At 61.2% G+C, this 23,586-nt stretch overlaps 4 protein-coding genes across 8 annotated transcripts in view; 1 reads left to right on the top strand and 3 right to left on the bottom strand.

Annotated features, from left to right (window-relative positions):
• Nucleotides 1–3,779: 3,779 nt before the first annotated feature.
• SDSL (serine dehydratase like) lies at nt 3,780–8,161 on the bottom strand. 2 transcript variants are annotated; one of them, XM_018916518.3, is made up of 10 exons: nt 7,916–8,161; nt 6,682–6,831; nt 5,880–5,926; nt 5,447–5,632; nt 5,305–5,344; nt 5,077–5,216; nt 4,737–4,825; nt 4,414–4,641; nt 4,208–4,332; nt 3,780–4,080 (listed from the first exon to the last, which is right to left on the bottom strand). In XM_018916518.3, the coding sequence occupies exons 4-10, from the start codon at nt 5,612–5,614 to the stop codon at nt 3,887–3,889; spliced, it is 984 nt and encodes a 327-aa protein (XP_018772063.1). In that variant the 5' UTR covers nt 5,615–5,632; nt 5,880–5,926; nt 6,682–6,831; nt 7,916–8,161; the 3' UTR covers nt 3,780–3,886. The 2 variants fall into 2 exon arrangements, with proteins under 2 accessions (XP_018772063.1, XP_009090565.4); XM_009092317.4 differs by lacking the exons at nt 6,682–6,831; nt 7,916–8,161 and having other exon boundaries at nt 5,880–6,404.
• Nucleotides 8,162–8,295: 134 nt separating this feature from the next.
• PLBD2 (phospholipase B domain containing 2) lies at nt 8,296–12,705 on the bottom strand. Its single transcript, XM_050980398.1, has 12 exons — nt 12,451–12,705; nt 12,196–12,289; nt 11,955–12,113; nt 11,448–11,548; nt 10,826–11,040; nt 10,663–10,757; nt 10,432–10,592; nt 9,792–9,887; nt 9,444–9,515; nt 9,192–9,344; nt 8,918–9,080; nt 8,296–8,811 (listed from the first exon to the last, which is right to left on the bottom strand). Exons 1-12 carry the CDS (start codon nt 12,663–12,665, stop codon nt 8,644–8,646), a joined length of 1,692 nt encoding a protein of 563 aa, XP_050836355.1. The 5' UTR covers nt 12,666–12,705; the 3' UTR covers nt 8,296–8,643.
• Nucleotides 12,706–13,875: 1,170 nt separating this feature from the next.
• SLC8B1 (solute carrier family 8 member B1) lies at nt 13,876–21,331 on the top strand. Its single transcript, XM_050980399.1, has 15 exons — nt 13,876–14,513; nt 14,967–15,119; nt 15,217–15,269; nt 15,359–15,417; nt 15,649–15,753; nt 15,846–16,013; nt 16,090–16,197; nt 16,280–16,336; nt 16,512–16,642; nt 16,822–16,963; nt 17,314–17,435; nt 17,627–17,780; nt 17,867–17,947; nt 18,693–18,757; nt 18,841–21,331. Exons 1-15 carry the CDS (start codon nt 14,376–14,378, stop codon nt 19,036–19,038), a joined length of 1,734 nt encoding a protein of 577 aa, XP_050836356.1. The 5' UTR covers nt 13,876–14,375; the 3' UTR covers nt 19,039–21,331.
• Nucleotides 20,815–23,586, bottom strand: part of TPCN1 (two pore segment channel 1) — a 42,545-nt gene continuing 39,773 nt past the window's right edge. For all 4 annotated transcript variants that reach the window (XM_018916517.3, XM_018916516.3, XM_050980397.1 and 1 more), the window contains one exon: nt 20,815–23,457. In XM_018916517.3, the coding sequence (XP_018772062.2) occupies nt 23,335–23,457 (123 nt within the window). In that variant the 3' untranslated portion in view covers nt 20,815–23,334. The remainder of the gene's footprint in view (nt 23,458–23,586) is intronic.

The following is a 23,586-nucleotide window of genomic DNA, read 5'->3' as shown; positions in this document are numbered from 1 at the left end:
CCCGCACCCCCCGGGAGCTTGGGGCCACCCCGCTACCTCCCCCCTGCCGGCACCTTCCCCCCGCCATTTTTTGGGGGGCAGTGAAAGGTGCCCAGCCCTGCAGACCCCGCCGGAGTCGGGACCAGCGCCTCTCGGACCAAAGCTGAACTCGCCTGGACACGGGTCCCACCGGCCCGGCGGCACCGGGGGAGGGGGCTGCGGCAGGGCTGCCCCCTGCTAATTAGCGACCTTTTTAATTATCCCCTACCACAGGAAGGGAGGGGGGGAATGGGGAATAGCAGGAATAACCCCCCCGTGGCCCCTCCCTGGCCTCATTTTTATTGTTCCTGTTTCACCCCCGAGGGGAAGGTGGGTTTGGAGCCGGTTTGTGGCGGTGGGGAGCAGGGGGCTGAGCGGGGCCAGGCCCCAGTGACTGGCCGAGATTGGGCTCCCACGTGGTGGAACAGGCACCAGAAAGAGGCAGAAACAGGAAAAAACGCAACGACAACAAAATAAAACCCCAAACAAACAATAAACCCCAGAACTGAACCAACCCAACCACAGCAGCAGAAATTTCACCCGAGCCTCGACGCCGAGTCCCACCCCAATGATTCCCAGAGGCTCCGCCAATTTAAGGATGTATTATAGTTTTTGCTTCTAGTTTCTTTATTTTGTATAAAGGAGAAACAAATAAAGTATGTTTTTGTGTTTACTGATTATTTATTGTACTTTAGTCATCGGAGGCTCCGAATTTTTCTATTTTGAAGGCAGGGAGGGGATGGCACCGGGGAGGGGGGTGAGAACATAGAGAGGGGGGGGAATAAAAGGAAGGAGAATGGAAAAGGAAAGAAAAAAGTTGTTTTCTGAAAGCGTCGTGGGTTTCCTGTCCCCGCTGCCTCTTGCGGAGGCTGTTAGTGTGAATGGCTCTTGTTGTTCAATGTGAATAAAAAACCTTTTAGTTACCTACTGTTCGGTCACCTGGTCCCTTTCATTTTACTTTATTTTAATTTGTTTTAACACAAGCCCGTGAGAAATGCCGGCCGGGCTCCCCCACCGTCCCCCAGCCCTGCGTGGGCTCTGGGGGAGCAGCTCCCACCCCTGCCCTGGGTGAGCCATGTGCACCTGCACAAGGTGATGCTGCTGCATCCCCCACCCCGTAGCCCAGCTGCCCGCAGTCCCACAGCTCCCTGGCACTGGGAAGGGGCACTTTTCCCAGCTCAGCCCCTTCCCCACAGCAGACAGCACAAGGCACAATTTCTTTCTCCTGGGGGGCACCCAAGACCGTCCCAGGGCAGCCCAGGGGCACCTGCAGCCCCGCTGGCAGAGCAGCCCCAAGGGGACACCCCAAGTGCGGGTTCAGCAGTGCCAGCAGCAGATTTTACCCCATTTTCCCTGGGGGGGGGGTCTCCTCCCCAGCACCCCATCTCTCTCCCCTTTTCTCCTGCTTTCTATCCCTTGAGATATAAAAATAAAAAGTCCCAAGCAGGCTGCAGCTCTGTACTAATATTTAAAATGCAAAATCATGGCAGAGTTTTTCACCCCCCCTCCCGCTCCTTGTCTTGCAGTAAAACGATATAAACAGAATAAATTACCTTCCCTTGCTGGCTTACGAGAGTCCCTCTCTCCTGACCTGAATTTTAAGTCCTGGCTCGGTTGTAGCAGGGAGCAGCGATGATTTATGGAAAGCCAGCCACATCTCTGCATATTTTCTCTGTTCAGCCAAGTGCTGGAATTTATCCTTCCTATGCCATTACTGGCATTAATAACGGGGTGGCCGAGGAGCCACACTGAGCCCCGAGTGAGCCCTCAGCCAGGAGCTGGGGCCAGCACAGACACTGGGGTTCCCTCACTCCCAAGAAAAACACCTTCTCCCCTTTTCCCAAACGGGGAAACTGAGGCAGGAGCACAGCTGGCTGCTCCCCTGGGCTCCAGCACTCCCAGGCTCTCGGTGTTAGCAGGCAAAGGGGAATTTTCATAGGGGCAGGGTGATGTGTTGGTAAATCACCCACTCACAGCATCATTTTGGGGAGTATAAAATGGTCAATCACTGGGTGAACACTGGTTGCATTGATTACTATCATTATTATTCTATTATTATTAATTCAAAATTCAGGGCACAGAGCTAAGGGTTGTTTTTAGGCTGCTGGGACACCCCATCTGTGAGACCTGGACAGAAGAGGCTGCAGGAGGGGCTGGGGGTGATGCTCCAAGCTGCCACCTCCCAGAAGGGTGAGACTCAGCAGGAGCAGCCATCAAAGAGGATCCCAAGGGAAAATCCCCTGGCCCAGAGGAGCTCTGCAGCTCTGAACTGGGTGCAGGAGCCAAACCCGGGGTCCCCATCTCCCCAGAGGTGCCAGGAAGGCAGCAGCACTCAGGATTCCTGCCTGTCTCCAGCTCTGGACCATGCCATCCCTTAGGGGTGTCCCATCCACCCTGCACCTCACATCCCTGCCTGGCACATCCAAAGCTCCCAGCTGGCACCCAAAGGCCAGGTGAAGGCAAGGAGGGGAAAAGCTCCCTGCTGGGTCACCCCAAACCCCCCAGTGTGCCCATGGCACCCCCAGCAATGACCCTTCTGTGCTGAGGTATCACCACGGGGAGCTCCTGACTGCCCTGACTCTCCCCCGAGCAGAATAACGGGAATAAATTCCTTTTTAAAGCTATTACGTTTTGTTTTTCTTTTCCTGACCTTCTTGCCTTTTTTTATTTTTTTTTTTTTTTTTTTTTGGAAGGGGGAAGGTCTGCAGAAGGTGGAAAGTAATCAGGTTTTGGACCTGGGATAAAAAATAGCTGGAGTAGGTTGGGCTGACTCCTTATAATTAATAGTGTGCCTCGTAATAGGATTCTCCAGCCTTCGGTGCTCCCTGGAAACACCTTTTTACATAAGATATTGCTCACGATGGAGCGGCAGAGCTGTGATTTATGGGGGTTTGGCCTCCACGAAGCACCTGGGAAGGTGGCCCGACCGGTGGGAGGTACAGGGCAAGGGGCTGAGGGCAGGGATGGGCTTCTGGGGGTTGGCAGCCAGGTCAGGCTTTGTGGGTGAGCTGCTCCTGGGGCTGGCACCCTTCTGCCCCAAAAGGGAGGAGGAGGAGAGGGGTTTGGGGGCAGCAAAAGGCTTCTCTCCCTGCCCAAGGCACAGGGCACAGGCTCAGCAGGGGAACCGGGGGACTGGGGAGCACCGGCGGGAGCAAAACCCCGCATCACCCGGAATGGGGAGGAAGGAGAGGGGAGAAATGTTGGGAGGACACAAAAAAACCCCAGGAGGCGCCACAGCAAAAGGCTAAAAGCAAACACAGCCCCGCAGAGAGAGCAGGAAAGCCTGGGGGAAAGGGAGAACGGGGAAAAGGGTGGGATGGGGGGGAAAAGGAGATCTTAGGGGGTCTAGGGTGGGTATATCCCCTCCATATGTTCCAGAACCTCGGAGTTAAACCCGGCCCGGGATTCCCGCGGATAAATCACGGTAACAAGAGCGTTGTTCTCGTCTGGCCACAGCCAACGTGGCAGGAACAGGAGAGGATTGTAATAATTAATAATCATTACAATAATAATGCATAAAGACAGTAGCAAAGTAATTAGTCAGAGAAGGAGCGTTTGCTAATTGAGGTGGGGAGCTGCAGCCCGAGCAGCCTGGGGAGGAGCAGGGGGAGGGAGGAGAAGGGGGCAGAGGAGAATACCTGGCATGTCCCGGGGGAAAAATGGGATGTGCGGGGCCCCGGTCTCTCCCTGTGCCTCCTGCACCACCCCGTGCCTCAGTTTCCCCATCCCTGCATGGGCGCTGCGTGCTGCAAAACGCTGCGTGAGGAGCCCGGCCCCGCATTCCCAGGCTTTATTTTGGTTCTTTGGGAAGGAAAGCGAGCAGAGCGTGCCAGGCGGGCTCTGCCACACGCCCTGCCCGGCGCGGGTGTCACTCCAGCCCCAGCTGGCTCTTCAGGGCCCGCAGCTGGGCCGTGTGGATGTTGCTGCCGCCGCACACCACGAGCAGCACGGAGCTCAGCGGGGTCCGCAGCCGCCCCTCGCTCTGCAGCCTCTGCAGCCGCCCCGAGTAGAGCACGGCCAGGGGCGCCCCGCACGCCGGCTCCACCAGCACCCGCTCGTCATCTGCGGGGACCCAGCGGGGACATTGGGGCACCCACCGAGTCACAGCTCGCCCTGCACCCGGCTGCCCCAGGGTCCTGCAGTGTCCCTGTCACCCCGACCCCTGCAGTGTCCCTGTCACTCCGCTCACCCAGGAACTGCTGCACAGCCCGCACGGCCTCCGCGTCCTGCACCACCTGCGAGAGCACCTGGCACTCCTGGGCACACTCCAGCGTCCGCGCCGCCACCGTCTTGGCTCCCAGAGACGTGGCCACGCTGGGACAGCAGGGGACAAGGCGGTCAGGGCCAGGACACCGCAGCCAGCCCTGCCAGCTCTCTGCACGCCTGGCTGCTCACCTGGTGATGTCTGGCAGGGTGACGAGCCGGCCGGCCTTGAGCGCCTCGTGGAAGCTGTGAGCGCCCAGCGTCTCGGCGGCGATGATGGGGACATCCTGCCAGCCCACCTGCTGCAGGCCGGCCACGACACCGGCCAGCAGTCCCCCGCCACCCACCGCCACCACGATGGCGCCTGGTTTGGCCTCCAGAGAGTCCTTCAGCTCCCGGACCAGGCTGGCGTGACCCTCCCTGCAGGGGGAGGGACGGGAGGATGCAGCCCGGGGGCTCCCCTGGGTCCCGGGCACGGGGACTGGGGGCAGGAGCTGAGCCCTGGCAGCACTCACCACACCAAGGGGTGATCGAAGGGGGGGATGATGACCCAGCCCTCTGTCTTAGCCAGCTCCTGGGCTCTGCTGTTGGCATCATCCCACACCTGGGTGGGAGCAAGGGGGGTCTCAGCTGGGCTCCACAGAGCCCTCGCAACCCCGCGATGGGTCCCTGGTCCCTGCGGGGCTGGGGGACACCAGAACGGGTAAAGGCTCCCAGGGTGACCCTGCTCTGATGCTGGGGATGCAGGGGATGCAGGAAGGGGACCTTTCGGGATGGGGTTTGCCAAGCACCCATGAGCAGCTGAGGTCAGGCTCAGCCCTCTCTGGACCCCCCAGACGCCACTTTTGGGGGTACCTTGCCGTAGACCTCGACTGTGGCCCCCAGTTCCTGCAGTTTGCTCACGGTGGTGGGGCCGCTGCTGCTGGGCACCACCACGGTGATGGGCAGGGCCAGCTCCCGGGCTGCGAACGCTGCTGCCAGCCCCGCGTTCCCTCCTGGCCAAAGGGAGGGCTCAGCCAGGGCTCGACCCCCGCACATCCCCACATTCCTCAGGAGCATCCCCCCAGCTCTGGGTAGAGTTACCTGAGGAGCAGACGAAGTGGCGGCAGCCCTTCTTGGCAGCCTGAAAGGCAGGAAAGAAAGAGGGGAGAGGACGGCTGTGTCCCCCCAGTGCGCCCCCCGGGAGGGCAGGAGCACCCCCTGCACACAGCGTGCCTACACTCACATCCTGGCACAGGTGCCCAATGCCCCGGATCTTGAAGGATCCCGAGGGCTGGACGTTCTCCATCTTCATGAAGACCTTGGTGCCCACGGCCTTGGAGAGGGACAGGCTCTCCAGGACGGGCGAAACGACGTGAAAGGGCTTCTGGCCCGCGGCTGGCTGGGCTGCCATGGCCTGACAAGGGATGCTCTGCCAGGGAGAGGCGGTGGAGTCACCAGCTGCTCCCCACGGGTCTCCCCCGCAGCCCCGATGCCAGCTCCGGGAGGACAGGCAGGGACAGGGCTGTCCCCAGTGTCCCCTCCCATCTCTAGGATGCAGCAGTTCTCCTTGGAAGATCCCAGGACAGGCTGTGCCACCCCCTCCTCCATCCTCGCGGTCCCCCAGCCCCGGTGTCCCCAGGTGCCCGTGCACAGCCTGGCCTGTCCCCAGGGATTACCTGCTGTCCCGTGGGATGTCGCTGCTTGTCCTCACCCACCGCCGAGCCTGTGCCACACCAGAGGGACAGGTGACGTCCGAGGGGCCGTGCCGGGGTCCCCAGGTCGCCGTGCTCAGTCACGCCACCAGGGAAGGGGCAGGGCTCGGACATTGCCCCCACTGGTCGCTCTTTGCCCAGCCCCGGGCGGGTTTTACAGCCGGCGCTGCTGCCCAGGGTGGCCGGGCACGGCCGGGCACGCTGCCGGTGACCCGCGGGGACAAACACGTGTGGCCCTGCCAGCCAGAGCCCGGCAGCTCTCACATGCCCGGGAGATGGGATGTGGGCTCCCAGGAGATGGGGAAAGAGGAAAGGCAGCTCACAAAATATTTTGGGGGCCCTCAAAGGTTTGCAGTGGGTATTATCTGGTCCGGACAAAAACATGGACCAGGATTTTGGCCCTGAAGCCCTGGTGCAGCCAGGGCAGCCTGCACACCCCAAACCCCCAGCCAAAACACCTCTCATTGTCCCCAAATGAGCCATCACACCCCTCTGCTCACCCTGCCAAGGCCCACCCCAAGGCAGCCCTTGAATCCTCTCCAAGGTTCCCCCCTCCAGCTGGGGGAGACCCCCGGGATGAGCTCCCCCTGCTCCAGCTGGCCATGCCAGGCACCCCAAGGACAGAGATCCCTTAGGGAGGGGCTGTCCCAAGTGTCCCAAGCAGGGGCTGGCCCAGACCCAAGGTCCACAAACCCCCAGGCAAAGCAGGCAGAGCCCCCTCCCTTCCTCTGGGACCCCTGGTGACAGCCCAGGGTAAAAGTCCTACCTCTGCTCTGAGGGGCTGGTTCTGTCCACAGCAGGCAGGGAGGAGGAGGAGGAGGAGGAGGAGGGTGGGATCTGGAGGAAGGGCCAGCCCTGGCCCGCAGCCCCGCAGCCGCAGGAGACTCCTCTGTTGTTCTGGCCAAGCTGGAGCAGCCTGGAAGCAGAGGGCACAAGGAGTGCTGAGGGGAGGACACTGCACTGGAACCAACACGGGCCAAACAGGGAGCACTGGGAACCCACAGCGTGCCCAGCCCCAGTGCCAGGCACACAGCAGTGAAACCACAGTGTGGGATTCCAGTGCCCTGACCCGAACTGTGCTGCAAAACCCCCCAGAGCAGCACTGCTGGCAGGCAGTGAGCAGGGAGAGAGCTCTGGGGCTGCCCTGCTCCTCATGGAGCTGATCTTTGGGGCCAACCAAACATCCCTGGGCTCCTGAGAGCAGCACAGAGCACAGCACTGCCCCTCTGCAGGGCCACGCTGCTTTTGGGACGTGAGGACCTGGAAAGGAGGGCAATGAGGGGGAATTCCTGAATGGAGGCATGGGAGGAACACAGCTCCAGCCCCTCTGGGAGCCTTGGAGTCACCCCCCTACCTCACAGCCACTTCCATGAGGGTGGGACAGCAGCAGGAGCTGGAAAGGGGTGTGAGAAGCCTGTCCCAGCTCACAGGGATGAGGCTGGAGACCCCCTTGGGAGGACCCCACATTTCAGCTCAGCCCTGGGGTGCTCCAGGGTCCCTTTCCATCCCATACCCCCCTCCCTGTGCCCCTTCTGCTCCCCTTTGGCTCCATCCCTGCCATGAGGAAGGCGTGCCAGGCTGTCACCTGGTCACTTCCCTTGGCCAGCGTCCCGTCCCTGGCTGACACTGTGGCAGCAGCTGGGATGGTATTTAACAACTTTTTGTTTGTTTTTCCATGTTTAAGGAAAAAAAAAAAAAAAAAAAGGGAATCAGCAACACTGTGGCATTTCCAGCAATGCCTTGTTCCTCCTCGCTGCTCACCTCCCAGATGGTGATCTGGCTGGGGAAACTGAGGCACAGGGAGCCCAAAAGCAGCCCCCCTACCATGGGGACACAGACTTACCTGTAATCTGTCCCAGCACAGCAGGGTACAGACACCCCACCTTCCCCAGGGCACCCATCCCAGCTTTTGGGGCGCCAGCACCCCAACAGCCCAGAGCTGCTCCCTCCCACCCCCCCGCAGCCCCCAGGGCCCCCCAGCCCCGGTGGGAACCTGGTACCTTCAAAGCTCTGCCGAGGCACAGCTCATTAATCCCCCAGTAATGACCTCGTTATTCCTAACGAGCCGGAGCGGATCAAGGGAGCTGCCTAAGAGGATTTTGCACCGCGGCTTTTGGGGACGGGGCACACAGGTGCCAGAGGAAAGGAAGACAAAAGGCACGATGAGGATGGTCTCCCACTCCTGGGGGGTGAGAGTGGGGCTCCCCCATTCCACAGCAGAGAACCCTGCACAGCCTGCACCCCAAAAGCCTCACTAGGCACACGCCCTCCCAGCAGCAGAGAAGGAGATCACCCTGTTAACGGGGAGGGGGCAAGACCCCTGCGTGAGCCCAACCCTAACAAAGCCACCAGAGAACCTCAGCAGACAGCAAAGCACAGCCACCAGCACAGAGCACTTTATTGTTTACCACAGCCAAACCAGCTCACTGCCCTCCTGTCTGCGCCAGGGGCGAGCCCCAGCCTCCCAGGATGCCCCTTTTCCAGGAAGAGCCCCCCCAAACCAGGCTTCAGCACCCAGGGAAGAGCCTGGAGAGCCCCACGGCAGGGAGGGGACACGCTGGGCTTGTGCAGCACAGCCAGGACCCCGAGAGGCAGAAAGAACGGAGGGGGGGACCCTGTTACACAGAGCTGAGAGCTGTTCCAGAGCTGAGACCCCCCACACCCAACAGAGGGATCCTCCACAGGACAGACGCCCACGGACGGATGGACAGACAGGACCAGCTCCTCCTCAGTCCCAGTGGACCTTGACTGGAGGGAAGGTCCAGAGGTCGGGGTGGCCCATGTGGAGCTGGGAGCTGCAGGGGGACGCACTCCAGCGGAAGGGTGGCACGTCATCCCAGGCGGGGCCGCTGACTGCCACCAGCCCGAAGGTGGGCACCATGCCCGAGGAGGTGACCTGTAGGTGGGGATACAGAGCAGGGCAGCGAGTCAGCACTGGGGACAGGCTGCACAGCCCCAGAAGGAGGACCCGTGAGGCGAGCAGGGCTGCCTGGCTGGCACACCTTCATGTCGATGCCGCCGTGGCAGCGCTGGCGCAGGGCGGGGAAGGGGTAGGTGCCATTGGGAGGGTTGAGGTCAGAGCGGGCAGAGATGGCATTCTCGGCGTTCTGGGGGGGGTCACAGCCCCTGCACCGCGACAGGGGGTCCTGCAGGTAGTTGTTGGACCTGCAGAGGGAGGGGACAGAGCCACGGTGAAGACACAGAAAAAGCCCATGGATCACAGAAATTCCCTTGGTGGAAGTTCCTCAGGAAATTCTAGGGGTGCCCAGCACACACCGCATCAGGCGGATCATGGAGTCCAGGTCATGGACCAGCGTCTGGTTCCGGTGGAAGATCTGGGCACGAGGGTTCTTGTCATAGGTGAACCAGTCACCGTATTTCTTCACCAGCTCCAGGTTCCCACTGGCATTGAAGATCTCCTCAAAGTACCTGGGGTGGGGGAACCCAGCAAGTTGGCACCAAGGGGGTGCAAGGTGGGCACTGCTGCCCCTCTTTCCAGGGCAGGCCATGGGGAGGGATGGCACTCACGGCACGTTGTAGCTGGCCCAGTAGCCCTGCTGGTACAGCAGCTTTGTCTGATCAGCCACCACCACCAGACCCCTGTGCTGGGAGGAAGAGCACTGGTCAGAGCAGAGGGGGGGAATGTCACTGGGGGTAGTGGGGGGCATGCTGGGCTGGGGGGAACCCACACTGGGGGTCCCCACCCCGGCCAGAGGTGCTGGGCACCCATCACCTCAGTACCAGCCCCCCCAAAGCCTTTAGCCACGACAGCCCCCATTGCCCTGTTGGGGGGGGCAGGCACCACCCTCAGGGCTTTCCCAAACCCACAGGGATGGGAGAGGAGACAGCAGGGGCTCAGGGAATGGAGCCACTCACGGGATCTGCTCCAGCACTGTCAGCACGCCTGGCGCTGGGCTCGCTCTGCCTGGTGTGAAGGCATTGTAGTCCACCACCATCCATTGGTTGTTGTACCTGGCATGGAGAGCAAGGAATGCATCCCTGTGGCAGCCTGGGCACCCTCCATCCCATCCCACTGATGCCTAAAGTTTTAGCTTTTCTATTTTTCAGATTCTGTGATGCTTTAGTGTGTAGTTCTGAGCTTCATATTAGGGGATGGTGAGCTCTCTTCACAGAGTAGGGAGACAAAACAATTCCTTCTCTATCTTGGGACCAAGGACAAATGATCCAAATCTCAGGCCCAAGAGCATAAACAATGGTGGACTGAAGAGAGAAAAACAAGAAGGATAGGACTTCATAACCTAAAGCTATAACTGGACAATTAACTCCAATATGCAAATGGACCAGAACTTATAAAAGTGAGAGACCCCGTGACCGATCATCAAATTTTGTGACCATTTTGGTTCATCTTGGGTATAGCCCTGGCTCAGCTCTTTTGTGGACCAAGGTGGATCCATTGAGGCTTTTAATAAACCCCTGCTTTATTCTTTAACCCTGCTGTAGATCAGCCTTCACAAGGCACCACCGTCTCTCCAGGACCAATTCCCACCCCACTCACGTGCCGCTGTTGTAGCGCCGGAAGACCGCGGCCCACTCGGGCCCGCTGCGGGCCAGCCTGTTGGCCACGATGTTCCTCAGCCACTCCAGGACACTGCCCCGGGGCTCCACGTACTTCCACAGGGCCGGGTTGTTGTTGCCAATGGTGGTTTCCAGCGTGACCTGCAGGGCAGGGAGCGATGGGGAGGGCAGCAGGGCCGGGAGGAGGTGCCTGAGGACCAGACCCACTCACCAACCCGCTGCTAAGGATGTAGAAGTCATCCATGGAGAAGATGGTGCCGGGGTAGGAGGAGAACACCTGGACGCTCCCAGGGATCTGGGACTTGCCTGGAGGGGGGATGCAGAGCATTAGAGGAGGGGTGTGAGGCACAGCCCCCCCAGCCCAGCCCACGCACCGCCGGCCGAGGCGCGGAAGGGCAGCGTGTACTTCTTGACGACGCGCAGCATGGCCTGGTAGGAGCTCCAGGTGTCGTGGGCCACCAGCAGGTCCTGCTGGCCCGGCAGCAGCTTCACCAGGGCCGAGCAGGAGCCCGAGCCCAGCACACGCTGCGGGGAGGAGCGGTTCAGGGCAGATTCCAGGTCCTCCAGGTCACCCCCCAACTGCAGCAGCCTGGGGGGAAGCAAGGCATAAGATGTCAGGTGAGGGATGCCCCAGGCCTGGAGCTGAGCTGGCTCAGAGCTCTCTGTCTGTCTGTCCATCTTCACCACATCCCAGGGTGCTGCCACCAGGGTGCTGGCAGCACCCTGGTGGCATGAGCTACCAGGAAAGGGGGAGCACAGAAGCGGGGAAACTGAGGCAGAGGCTGTGGGGGGAACCCACCACCCAGCCCACAGGGTGGGGAAGAGGACAACCTGCCTTGGCTCTGTCCTTGCTCCAGCAGCAAAAGACAAATGACCAGAAAAGGTGAACTGGGAGTAGAACTGGCTGCTCCTGGACACGCAGGAATTGTCTCCACAGCACTCCAAACCCTGGGACAACCCTCCCCCACTCTCCCCCAGCTCTGAGAAGGAGCTTACAGGAAGCCAAAGGGTGCCAGGGTGATCCTGCCCCTGGGGAAGTCCAGGCGCCTGTTGTAGCTGTCCTCCAGCCCCTTCAGCTGCAGCAGGGCCAGGCGCACCTGGGGACAGGGGACAGAGCTGGCACCCGGCTCCTATGAGGAGACAGGCTGACAGCTTTTGGGGGACAGGCTCCCTCATTCCCCCAGGGGACAGAGCAGATCAGCTGGGTCTCGGTGCTGCTGCAGAGGCACAGGGGGGATGTGTCACTGTCAGCAAGGTCATGACTCAGCACCCATGCCTGAGGGTGACAAAGCCACCTCCTGTGCACCCCAACTGCAGCATGCAAGGCTCTGGCAAGGAGAAAGTCACAAGTCACCTCTACTCACCCCAGGAAGGAGCATGACCACATCCCTGTCATCCCAGCTGGAGCTCGGCCAGGACAGCTCGCAGCCCTGTACTGTGCTCTGGGCTAAAGGCCCAGGAGGACCCAGGGGGGCTCCCCTGGTGGGGGTTCCCCACCCTCACCTGGTGCCAGTACTCGGTGTCCTGCCCTTTCTCCATCTGCTCCTCCATCCAGGCCAGGTTGGCCTCCAGGTAGTTGCGCAGCTTCTGGCAGTACTGGCTCTCGTACTTGAAGGGGCCGCAGTAGCCCACCATGGTGTTCATCCAGTGCATGTACATCAGCTGGGGGACAGGGCGGCGTGTCACCGCCGGGGACAGCCCGGGAGCCACCAGGGCACGCATTCCTGGAGGGGTCTCCCCTCACCTGTTCGGTGACAGCAGCCTCGGCGAGCCCGGCAGCGTAGGCCTGCAGGCTGTCATTGTACGAGGCGTTGGTGGCCACCTCCAGGAAGGCCCAGCTGTGGGGACACGGGCTCGGTGGGTCACAGACACGGCTGGGACGGGGCACCCCAGCGACCAGGGCTGCCCCGCGGCCACCCCATCCGCGCTCGGCTCCGGGCGGCCCCGTCCCGTCCCGTCCCGTCCCGTCCCGTCCCGTCCCGTCCCGCCTGGGTCATACCCGACGTGAGGGATGCGGTCATCGAGGCTGGCCCAGGCGACGGCGGAGGGGTGGCGGCCGGGGAGGACGCGCAGCCGCTCGGAGCCGGGCTCCAGAAGCACGGAGACATTGCGGGGCACCGGGGACGGGGCTGCGCCGACCGGGAGGACGGAGAGCAGCGGGGACAGCAGCGGGGACAGGAGCGAAGCCACCAGCAGCGTCCGCGGGACCGCCATGGCGGGGACACCGAGGGGCGGGGGCAGGAAGAGACCACGCCCCATTAGCACCGGCGCGAGTGAATGGGCGGAGATAGAGCGGGGCTTCATGGTGACCACGCCCCGCTGCGCCCCGTTCTAGTGGTGGGGCGGGGCTGGATTGGGGCGGAGCCTCAGTGTGGCCACGCCCTCATAAGCCCGGCCGGGCATCAACTGGATGGTACGATTTGGAGGCGGGGCGCTGTTTATGGCCACGCCCCCATAGCGCTGCCCTCTATAAACTCCTCATATGGGGCGGAGTCTGGGGCGGGGCTATGGCGAGGCCACGCCCCCAGCCGCTCCGAGGCGTGGGGACCCCTGAGATGCCCCGAGATGCCAGCCCACGGCCCCACGCCCATACCCACGCAGCCATCCCGTCTCTCCCACCCCACACTCATACCCCCGCTCCAATCCCGCCTCTCCCAGCCTCACACTCATACCCCCGCAACCATCCCGCCTCTCCCAGCCCCTCGCCCTCAGGAGATGTGCGCAGGTTCCTCCTCCCCGCCTTCGGGGGACACGCGTGGACCCATCGCGTGAGCGGCCCGGCCCCGGCGTGTCCCTGTGCTCGGGCAGGGGGAATACACGGGGTGCTGCTGCTTCCCGCGGGCCCCAGAGCCACAGCAGCCCCGGCCTTGCGCAATTCCCTTCACGTCTCTCCGGGCGAAGGGCAGAACGCAGCTTGGGGGGAAACGGGCCAGGGTGGGAAATGGACCTTTGAATCCCGTGGGTTCTTTAAGTCCCGTGGGTTCTTTGAATCCCGTGGGTTCTTTGAATCCCATGAGGATATTGGGGCTCCGGCCGTGAGAGCCAGCCTGCACCCCACAAACAGGGCAGGCGCTCGCAGGGGGCACGGCTGAGGCCGGGGTGTCCTGGAGCTGGGCACGCCGCTGCGGAGAGGGGCCCCGGCCCCTCGGAGGGCTGTGGGACCGCCGGCACGGGGTCTGTGCAGCCCGGTGCCGAGGCTGTCCCACACGGGCACATCCCGCGCTGAGCCCGCCCGTTCTCAGGGGCTCAGCGTGGGGGGGCTGTGGGTGGGCGCAGTCCGCAGGGTGGCTGTCCGGCCTCAGAGGAACGGCCCGGAGCAGAGAGCCGCGTGTGTCCCCTCTGGCGGCCAGCCGCGCGGGAGAGTGTCGCTGTCGCTTTAAGGGCGGAGGGTGGCGGCCCCTTTAAGGCGGGGGGGCCGGCGGGGATCAGCTGCCCGCGCTCGGAGCGGGGCCGCGCCGACACGGTGGGGCCGCGCCGCGGGTGGGGTTCCCCCGGTACCCCCTTCTGCCCATCCATCCATCCCTGCATCCCCGCCCGGAATCCCCCCCCCCCCCCCCCCGGGTCACCGTCCCCACCCGCCCCACGGCTTCCCTGTCCCCTCTCCGTCCCCTCCCTGTCCCCTCCTGCCCTCGGGGTGCCCCCGGGTCCCCTGGTCCTTCTCCGCGGGGTGTGGGTGCCGTTCTCCCGGGCTGAGCCCCCCCGGCGGGGCCGTGGCGCAGCCCGCGGGAGGCTCTGCTTTTTATCCGTTTTATTATTTTTAGCTTTAATTATAATTTCCAATTTTACTATTCATTTTTAACCCCTCCTCGGCCTCGCCCGGGAGCGCGGGATGGGTCTCCGGGGGCAGCCCCCGCTCCGTGCCCCCGGGGAGCGCTGCCGGTGGTAGGTGTCCCCCGGGGCTGTCCCCGCCAGGGACAGGGCACCATGGGGCAGGGGCTCACGGGGCTGGCCGGGGTGCCCAAGCTGCCCGGGGCGCTGCCAGCCGGGACCCCGCTGCTGCTGGACGTGGGGCACACGGTCCCTCCCGGCGGGGATGCTCTGAGCCACGCACGGGGCCTGGATGTAAGTCTGGGGGCTGCGCTGGGATCCAGGGGGGGACTCGGGGAGGGATTTGGGTGCTGCCGGGGTGGTGGGGTCCCGTCCCGTCCCGCCTGGCATGTCCCCGCCATCGCTGCAGGGATCTCACCCGGATTTCCTCCGCTGCTGGTTTTCTCCTCCGAAAACCTCTGCTTGCCAGGCCGGCGCCTTCCCACGGCCCGGGGTGGGTGTGGGCTGTGTGGGGACATGGATGGGGTGGGGACAAGGGTTTCCACCTCTGCTGGCCCTGGCACAGCCCTCCACCCACGCACGTGTAGCACAGGTGGGGAAACTGAGGCAGGGCTGACAGCGATCTGCCAAAGCAGCCCCGTGGCAGCTCTTGGGTGGCAGTGTCCCCTCGGGTGGGCAGTGTCCCCTCGGGGAGGGCAGTGGGTGCTCGGGGGGGACCGGCCAAGCACCCTCCCCTGTGCTCCGCAGTGCTGGGAGGTTCGGGAGCACAACAGCTCCGAGTGGTGCCACTTCATCCGGAGCAACCCCGACTGCCACCTGGACGGGGGCTTCCTCGACTACCTCGATGGGGTCTTCTGTGTCTTCCCACCCCGGCTGCTGCCCCTGGCTGTCACCCTCTATGTAAGGACGGGAAAGGGCAGTGCTGGGGATGCTCTGCTGGGGGGGCATGTGGTGGGGACCCCAGTGACCCCTCTCTGTGCCACCCCTGACCCCACAGGCTCTCTGGCTCCTGTACCTGTTCATCATCCTCGGTGTGACAGCAGAGAAGTTGTGAGTGGCCCTGCAGAGGAGGGGACTGTCCCCAGAGTGAGCGGGAGCCCGAGTAGCCCCATCACCTCTCTGCTTTTCTGCCCTTCCAGCTTCTGCCCCAATTTATCAGCCATCTCCACCAACCTGAAGCTGTCCCACAACGTGGCAGTATCCTTGTCAAATCACAGGGGCTTCAGGCAGGAGGCATGTGGGGACAGGGCAGGGGAGGTTGCCCTGACAGGGTCACTTTTTGTCCCCTCGGCACCGTGCCAGGGGAAACCCATTGAGAGATTACAGTGGGACAAGTGGTCATGTGCTGGCACTGGACAGAGGTGCACAGCACCCATGTCCCCATGGGGAGGAGGACACCAGGTCTTTTCCTTGACGTCCCCTCTCCATGGTGTCACCTTCCTGGCCTTTGGGAACGGGGCACCTGATGTCTTCAGTGCTGTGGTGGCTTTCTCTGACCCCCGGACAGCAGGGCTGGCCATCGGGGCCATCTTTGGTAAGGGAGCCCCAGTGCCATGTCCTCACAGGGGGATATTTTGGGGCTGTGGGATGTTCCCATGGCCCAGGAGAGTCCCCCTGTGTTGGCAGGTGCCGGTGTGTTTGTGACCACGGTGGTGGCCGGGGGCATCGCCCTGGTCAAGCCCTTCACAGCCGCCTCCAGGCCCTTCCTCAGGGATGTCATCTTCTACATGGTGGCTGTCTTCCTCACCTTCGTGGTGCTCTACTTGGGCAGGATCAGGCTGGGAGAGGCTCTGGGTGAGCGCTGTGGGAGCTGGGCACGGTGGGAGCAGCCCGGGGGTGCCGTGAGCCCCCCATCACTCCCCCATCTCAGGTTACCTGGGGCTCTACGTGTTCTACGTGCTCACCGTGGTGCTCTGCACCTGGATCCACCGGCGGCACCGCAGGGATGGGCTGGCTCCTCCTGGAGCCTGGGAGCCAGGTAAGGGCTGCCCAGCTGGGATGGGACCCCTGGGGTGTTGGGGTGCCCTTCCAGTGCCCCTGCCCTCTTCTCTTCCCCACAGAGATGCCGACAGATGTGGAAGAGCCGGAGCCCTCGGGCACAAACAGTGGGGACTATGGTACGTTGTTCCCTACGGATTCATGGCTGGCTCTGCTCCGTCCTCGGGGCTCCCAGAGCCCCCCAGGCTGCTGCAGGGGTGACTGAGCCCGTGAGGTGACAGCCCATGGGGCAGGGGGAGCTCCCTGGGGACACACAGGAGTCCCCACCCCGCTCAGCCCCATGGCCCCTCGCAGGGGAGGAGTACCGGCCCCTGCTGCCCTCCCGGGAGAGCTCCCTGCGCATCCTCGCCTCGGCCCTCAGCCCCCTGGACTACCGCAAGTGGAGGAGGAAGCCCTGGTACTGGCGGCTCTTCAAGGCCTTCAAGGTGAGCAGGGGACAACAGGAGGCAGGAGGAGCCCCCCAAGGGACATCCCCATCCCTGCTGGCCCCTGGGGCTCTGTCCCCCCAGGCTTTGCAGTGGGGAGGGTGGGGCAGGGGCAGTGGGGTTGGGAGCAGGCCATGGGGCACCTCGCAGGGTGTCCCAGGTGCGTGTCCCCGTGTCAGGTGCCCGTGGAGCTGGTGCTGCTGCTCACCGTTCCTGTTGTGGACCCCGACAAGGATGACCTGAACTGGAAGAGACCCCTCAACTGCCTGCACATCCTCACCAGCCCCCTGCTCTGCATCCTCACACTGAAGTCGGGCACCTGTAAGAGCCTGGGGCAGTCTCAGTTTGCAGAAGGGGACGGACTGAGATGGCCACCAAAGCCCTGGGGACTGCAGGAGCCCATCAGAGCTGGCTTCCCATTGTGGGGAGGAGGGATGGGCAGGAAAGAGCCAAGCTGTGGTTGCAGCTGGATACACCCTGACAAGGCTGGGGGGCTTGGGCTCCCCAGCATCCAGGTCCTGGGGGGAAAATGAAGCGGGCCTGGCCTGCCTGGGGAAACTGAGGCACAAAGGAAGCAGCTCTGTGGGGGCTTAGGGTAGAGGTGGCTTTAACTGGCAAGGCTTTACCTCCACCTCAAGCCTCTCTGTCCCTCCTCTCCCCACCATGTGCAGATGGGCTCTACCAGATCCAGGGCATCTTCCCAGTCTGGGCACTGGTCACACTGGTTGCCTCTGCCCTGGCCCTCATCATCTTCATCACCACAAGCAATGAGGAGCCACCCAAGTATCACTGTGTAAGGTGTCCCCCCCCCGCGAATACCCACCAGGGACCAGCACAGCCTGCCCCAGACTGGGCTGGGGCTCCTGGTGCAGAGCAGGAAGTTGGAGCTCTCTCCCAGTTCCCAATGCCCCAGAAGGGGCACCAGGAGGTGTGCAGGCTCCTGTGGGATGCACACCAGGACCAGCTTGCTCCTCTTCCTGTCAGGTGTTTGCCTTCCTTGGGTTTTTGGCCAGTGCCATGTGGATCAACGCTGCAGCCACCGAGCTGGTGAACATCCTGCGCACCCTGGGCATCATCTTCCAGCTCAGCAACACCGTGCTGGGCCTCACACTGCTGGCCTGGGGCAACAGCATCGGGGGTGAGGGCTCTGCTGCTCCCAGTGTCCCCCTGGCACACACTGGGGTACCCCTGCCATGCCCAAGGTCTCCTTCTGTCCCTCCACAGACACCTTCTCCGACCTCACCATGGCCCGGCAGGGCTATCCCCGCATGGCCTTCTCCGCCTGCTTCGGGGGCATCATCTTCAGTATCCTGTGCATGCCAGGGCCAGGGTGCTGGCACAGGGGGCAGGAGCTGCCCCAGTTTCCCTGCCTACAGGCCAGAGAGAGCCCCTTGTGCTGTGGGATCCCTGGAGAGGACTGGGATCCAACCCAGAGTCCCTCCAACACTGGCAAAGCCTGCAGTGTCCCACAGTGCAAGGGGACAGTGAGGGGTTTGGGAGGGGCAGGGACACAGCCAGCAGCATCCCCCTGTCCCCACAGTGCAAGGGGACAGTGAGGGGTTTGGGAGGGCAGGGACACAGCCAGCAGCATCCCCCTGTCCCCACAGTGCAAGGGGACAGTGAGGGGTTTGGGAGGGCAGGGACACAGCCAGCAGCATCCCCCTGTCCCCACAGTGCAAGGGGACAGTGAGGGGTTTGGGAGGGCAGGGACACAGCCAGCAGCATCCCCCTGTTCCCACAGTGCAAGGGGACAGTGAAGGGTTTGGGAGGGCAGGGACACAGCCAGCAGCACCACCTGTCCCCACAGCTGCCCCAGCTCCAGCTGGGCAGGAGTTTGGGCTGGACCGTGGCAGATTTGGGATTTGCCAAAGGGAAGGAGGGGGGGAGGGGGCTGTGCCTTGCTAGGGTGGGTTTTGGGTGAAGCCTCTCCTCGCGTGCTCAGGGTAGCATTCAGCACAGAGAGAGATAATGCTTCAGCCATGCAGGAAGAGGAGGATGGGGGACAGAGAGATGGGCTCGGTGCTGTGTGTCCATCCTGAACATGCTCCAGACATCCTGGTCGGTGTGGGGCTGGGCTGCCTGCTGCAGATGACCAGCAGCCAGCCGCTGGTGAAGGTAAGGCCGTGGTGACACGTTGACACAGGCCAGGCTGGCAGCAGGAGCCGTTGTCACCTCACATCACCCTGGTCTCCCCACAGCTGGAGCCTGACAGCCCCCTGGTGTGGGTGCTGGCCGGGGCGCTGGGGCTGAGCCTGGTGTTCTCCTTGGTGACGGTGCCGGCACAGTGCTTCCACCTGGGACAGCCCTATGGCATTTGCCTCATCGCCTCCTACCTGCTGTTCCTGTGCGTGGCCCTGCTCACCGAGTTCAGGGTCATCCATTTCCCCACCCCCTGAGCGGCCCCAGCAGCTCCAGCCCCGGAGCTTGCTCTGCCTCCCACTGCAGTGGGGGCTGGCCGTGCCCTCCCCTGTCCCTGCCAGGGGGACAAGGGCACCTCGGTCTCACCGTGCTGCTGGAGGTGCCAGCCCAGCCCTCGGGCCCTGCTGTGCTCTGGGGACGGAGCTGGCAGTGCCCACATCCTCTCCTCGCTCTCTTTAATTGTGTAATTTAGGGAATTCTGGGCAGGAGCAGCATCAAAACCTCAGCGTGTCAGGGGACAGGGGCAGGACCAGGGGATGGGGAAGCTCCAGCTCGGGGGCACGGCAGGGGAGGTTCTGCTCCTCAGCTCACCTTCCCCTCCTCAGCTTCCTGCCATGCTCTGGGACAGAGCTGGGGCAGTAGACAGCTGGTTTTGCCTCCTCAGCTCCCTGCCCTGCTCTGGGACAGAGCTGGGGCAGTTGTGCTGCACAGGGTGGCACTGCCACGGCCCAGGCACACATCTGTCCTTGGGAAGGACTGTGCCTGTTGGCACCATGGGCTGGAACAGCAGACAGGGCACAGCCAGACAGGGTTAAGGGGACACAGTGCTCCAGGGACGCACTGGGTTTAGTGCAAGGAAAGCCTGAGGGAAAAACAAACACCAAACCAAGGGAGGCTGGTTTTTCCCCTGCTTTTTTTAGTAATGTTTTTCAACCTGAGTTTCAGATCCTACTTTTCTCCTTCTCCTGGGATAGGCAGAGCTGTAGGAAAGGACTTGGAGGTTTCCACACATAGTGTTGACCTCTGGCAGGACTAGATTTAGGCACTGTAAAAAATTGCAATAAAAAAAAAAAAAAAAACAAAACCACAAACACAAACCCAACCTTGACTTCTGCCTGCTGCAAGGGCCATTGCTCCTGCTCTGTGCTGGTCTGACTCAGCCCTTACTCAGCACAGAGCCTCTGGGGTGAGAGGGAACAGCTGGGGCTGAGGAGCCTAGGACACCCAGAGTGGTTTTTCCCGAGGGAATGGGGAAGTGGTTTCCAGTAGCTGATGTCCCAAGAGCAGTCACGTGCTGTCACACTGGGAATGGGGTCAGCAGAGCTCAGTCCTGGGGACAGGGACTCCTGCAGGGCCCACAGTGCCAGAAGAATAAAGGGGTGGGCTGGTGGTTCTGCTCCCAGCTGGAGAGGACACAGGACACAGGCTGGAAAGTAAATTCTCACGCCAGAGGGACACCCACATCCCTGCCCCACAGGAGAGGGGGGTGTTGAGCAAACACCACAACCGCCAGACCTGGTTCCTCCTCCTTTCCTCCTGGGCCTGGAGCATTTCTCCTTTTTCTAACAGATACCAGCAGCTTTCACAAAAAATAACCCTCCCTGTGCCCACAGCCATCGGCTCTGCCCCGATCTTGCTCTGGCAGCTGCCAGATCCAGGACACAACGCCCACTTCCTGCCACAGGCAGGGCTAAAGCAATCCAAACCCTGGCACACGTCCCAGGACAGAGGTGCAGGGTCAAACACCCCTTCTGGCCTCAACCCTGCACCAGGGCAGCCTTAAAAACCCTAACTTTGAAAGAGTTATCTTGATGTTTAGGGAAAAAGCTGACAGGGGGAAGGCAATAAGGAAGACAGGCTCTGTAATGTCCTGGAACAGGAATGTGGAGCAGCTCAGTGAGGCATGCACACAAAATATTCCCAACATAAGCACTTGCCACCAGAGAGGGCAGGCAGGCTCCTCTTCAAACACTGGAAATGCTCCAGCTTGGCCAGCCCCACCTCTGGAATAAGAGGGGAAGGAGGAAAGGAAGCCTTTACGAAGCCGAGGATGCTCTTTATTAGTGCGCCTGAAAAAAATCTAGAGAACATCTGACAGACACGTCCATAAAATCAGGTTTTTTATAAACAAAACGCCAGCATACAAAATCCTGCAGTGCTTCCTCCCATGCTCCCTACAAAATGATTGTCTCCATTGTCAGTCTGTGTGTGGGGGGAGGGAGAGGAGGATAAATAGAAGGGGATGCCCCGTACTCAAACTTTGTTTCCTTCCAAAGTCATATGGAAGAAGCAAACTGCTGCTGCCCTCCTTGGTTATACAAAAATAATGAACACAGGGGGGATGTGGGGGAGGATCAACACCTTGGAGGCAGCACCCTGACCCCCAGCCCTCCAGGGAGCCCTTTATTGCATGATCAGCCCTCAGTGCCTTCCTCAGCACAGCTTACAGCCACAGCTCCTTTCACACCCAAATAACACCCCCCAAAGAAAAAAAAAAGTCACTGATAGCCCTGCCAGGAGAAATCAGCTGTAGGGGAATGTGGAGATTAACCACAGCCACATTTTTTCCCCCACTAACCTTCATAATGCTCATTCCTCCTGGCCACAAGTAAAAGCACAATAAACACCATCTCCTGCAGCCCCAGGACTAATCTGGATAAACCTCCTGGGCTGCGACTCCACGCAGAGCAACTGCAAGAGCAACAACTGCACTGCTCCTTAATTTGTGGTTGAATTTATGGTTTGGAAAACAGCCCTTTAAGGTCCTTCATGGGTCAGCTCAGAAGTAGTTTCATACCTGCAAGTATCCAGAAAGAAAACAAAGAGTTGCTGTCAGGCACCCAGGGAGTTTGGCAAGGGCTGGGAGCAGCCACTGGTGCGTGTGTGCTGCTCGCCCACTCCTTCCAAGTGTTCCCACCGTGCCATGGAGGGAGAGATTTCCAGAAGCAGCTCTGTCTTGCCTCCCTCTGAAAGTCTCACCCACCCAGGAAATGCTCCTGAGCTGCCCAGGTAGGATCAGCCCTCTCTTGCAGTCCTTGTGCCATGAGGTGAGGCCACCAAGGAAAGAGAGGCACATGGGACAAAGGGGATGGGGACACTCATCTCCCACTGCCTGGGGCACTGGGAGAAGGGGGAAGCCTCCTCAGGAAGCTCAACTTTTAGTCTGAACCTGAGGAAAGATCAAACAGCAAGAGGTGAGGGAACCTCCCAGCTGCCAGGGAACTCCAGCCCTCAGAACCTCCAGTGCTGGCAGGGAAAAGAGGGACTTGGAGAGACAGGTTCAAAGGATGACACAACTGCCACAATCCCATAAATGTGGCAGAGCTGGGAAGGGATCCCTTCTCCCCCTTCCTCCTCATCCCTCAGCTCTCAGGTGCAGAAAAGCAGACAGGTGAGAAGGATCCTTGACTTCCACATTCCTCCTGCATCCAAAACCCAGGGGAACAGTAGAGCTCTTCAGTGGATCTTCCCAACACCCGACTGAGCTGATCTTTTCCAGCCTGAGAAACATTCCTGCAAGGGAGGAGCCCCACTCTGGGCCGGCACTTGCTCAGCTGGAATGAGGACTGACCAGCAGGACTTTGTGATGCCCAGGAGCTCTGCTTAACCCAGAGCCAGCAGAAAAAAGCCAGACTTGGAGCTGCAAAACCTTTCACTCTTCTTCCCAGTCATTCATGCCAGCTAAGGGCCAGCCAGAGAGGTTTCCCAGGGCAGGTGGCCAAGTGGCAGAGCCCCACAGCCATGTCACCCTGCAGAATCCCCCTCCCTGAGCAGAGACAGGAGCTCTGGGGTTTGCAGAGGTGAGCCCAAGCCCAGGCAGTGCCACAGGCAGGACTGACCAGCAGTGATGCAAAGACAGAGTCTCCAAAGCCCTGCCCCACCTGTGGCCACAGCATGATGGGGTGCTGGCCCTCAGTTCTGCCTCAGAACTACTTGGGGACAGCAAAATTCAGTAATCAGAGCTGGAGCTACTACAGAGCTGGAGCTACTACAGAGCTGGAGCTAGTAGAGGAGTGCATCTAGGTGTGCCAAAAAGGAGGGGGAGGGCAGGCTGCCCTTCCAAAAGTGCTGAGGTTTCTCACCACCTCCCCTTTCTTTGCGTAAGGAAGGTGGAGCAGAAACAAAAACTCACTCCCTGATCTTTTGTCCCTAGGTTAATGGTACCCTTTGAACAACAAGGATCTTCTAAAAGGGCCCAAGCTTTACTGTTAAGCAGGTGACTTCAGCAAATTCCCTGCTGTTAATGGATTACACATCCCTTTCCCCAAGGTCTGTTAGTGCTAAGACAAGCAGCAGCAGCTGGAGCCTGGGAAGGGGCTGAGGGACAAGGGCTCTGTTCTGCCCAGATGTGCTGAGCATGGCATCACACTCCATCTGTGTGCAGCAGCCTTCCCCCGAGCCCCCAGGGCCTCTGGCTTCTCAGCAACCACTGCTGGGGGCAAGATTTGATCCCTACTCTGGTACACTGACAGATCTATTTACACCCTCCCAAAACCCAGGCTGGGCAGGAATACTCTAGGTTATTGCATAGAAGGTGGCTCTGTTAGCTGGGCCTAAATGACAGTCTGGGAGCGCTGCCGGAGGCTCAGGGGCTTCAGCGAGCTGCTGGCAGCAGATGCAGGCTCTTGCACTGGTGTCTGAGATTCCTCCTTCCTGGAGTGCTCCTCATACCATTCCTGCAGCAGGGGAGGAAACAGGCAGGGATCAGGATCACCCCAAAAGAGCAGAGCCAGCAGTGGGGACACGTTTTTCCAGGCACAGAGCCCTGGGTACAGCCTAACCTGGGAACAGCCCAGCTAACTGCA

Source organism: Serinus canaria, chromosome 15, assembly GCF_022539315.1.
Source record: "Serinus canaria isolate serCan28SL12 chromosome 15, serCan2020, whole genome shotgun sequence".
NCBI classification, from domain to species: Eukaryota; Metazoa; Chordata; class Aves; order Passeriformes; family Fringillidae; genus Serinus; species Serinus canaria.
Note: the sequence above shows the minus strand (reverse complement) of the source record. Positions and strands in the feature narration are given on the sequence as shown.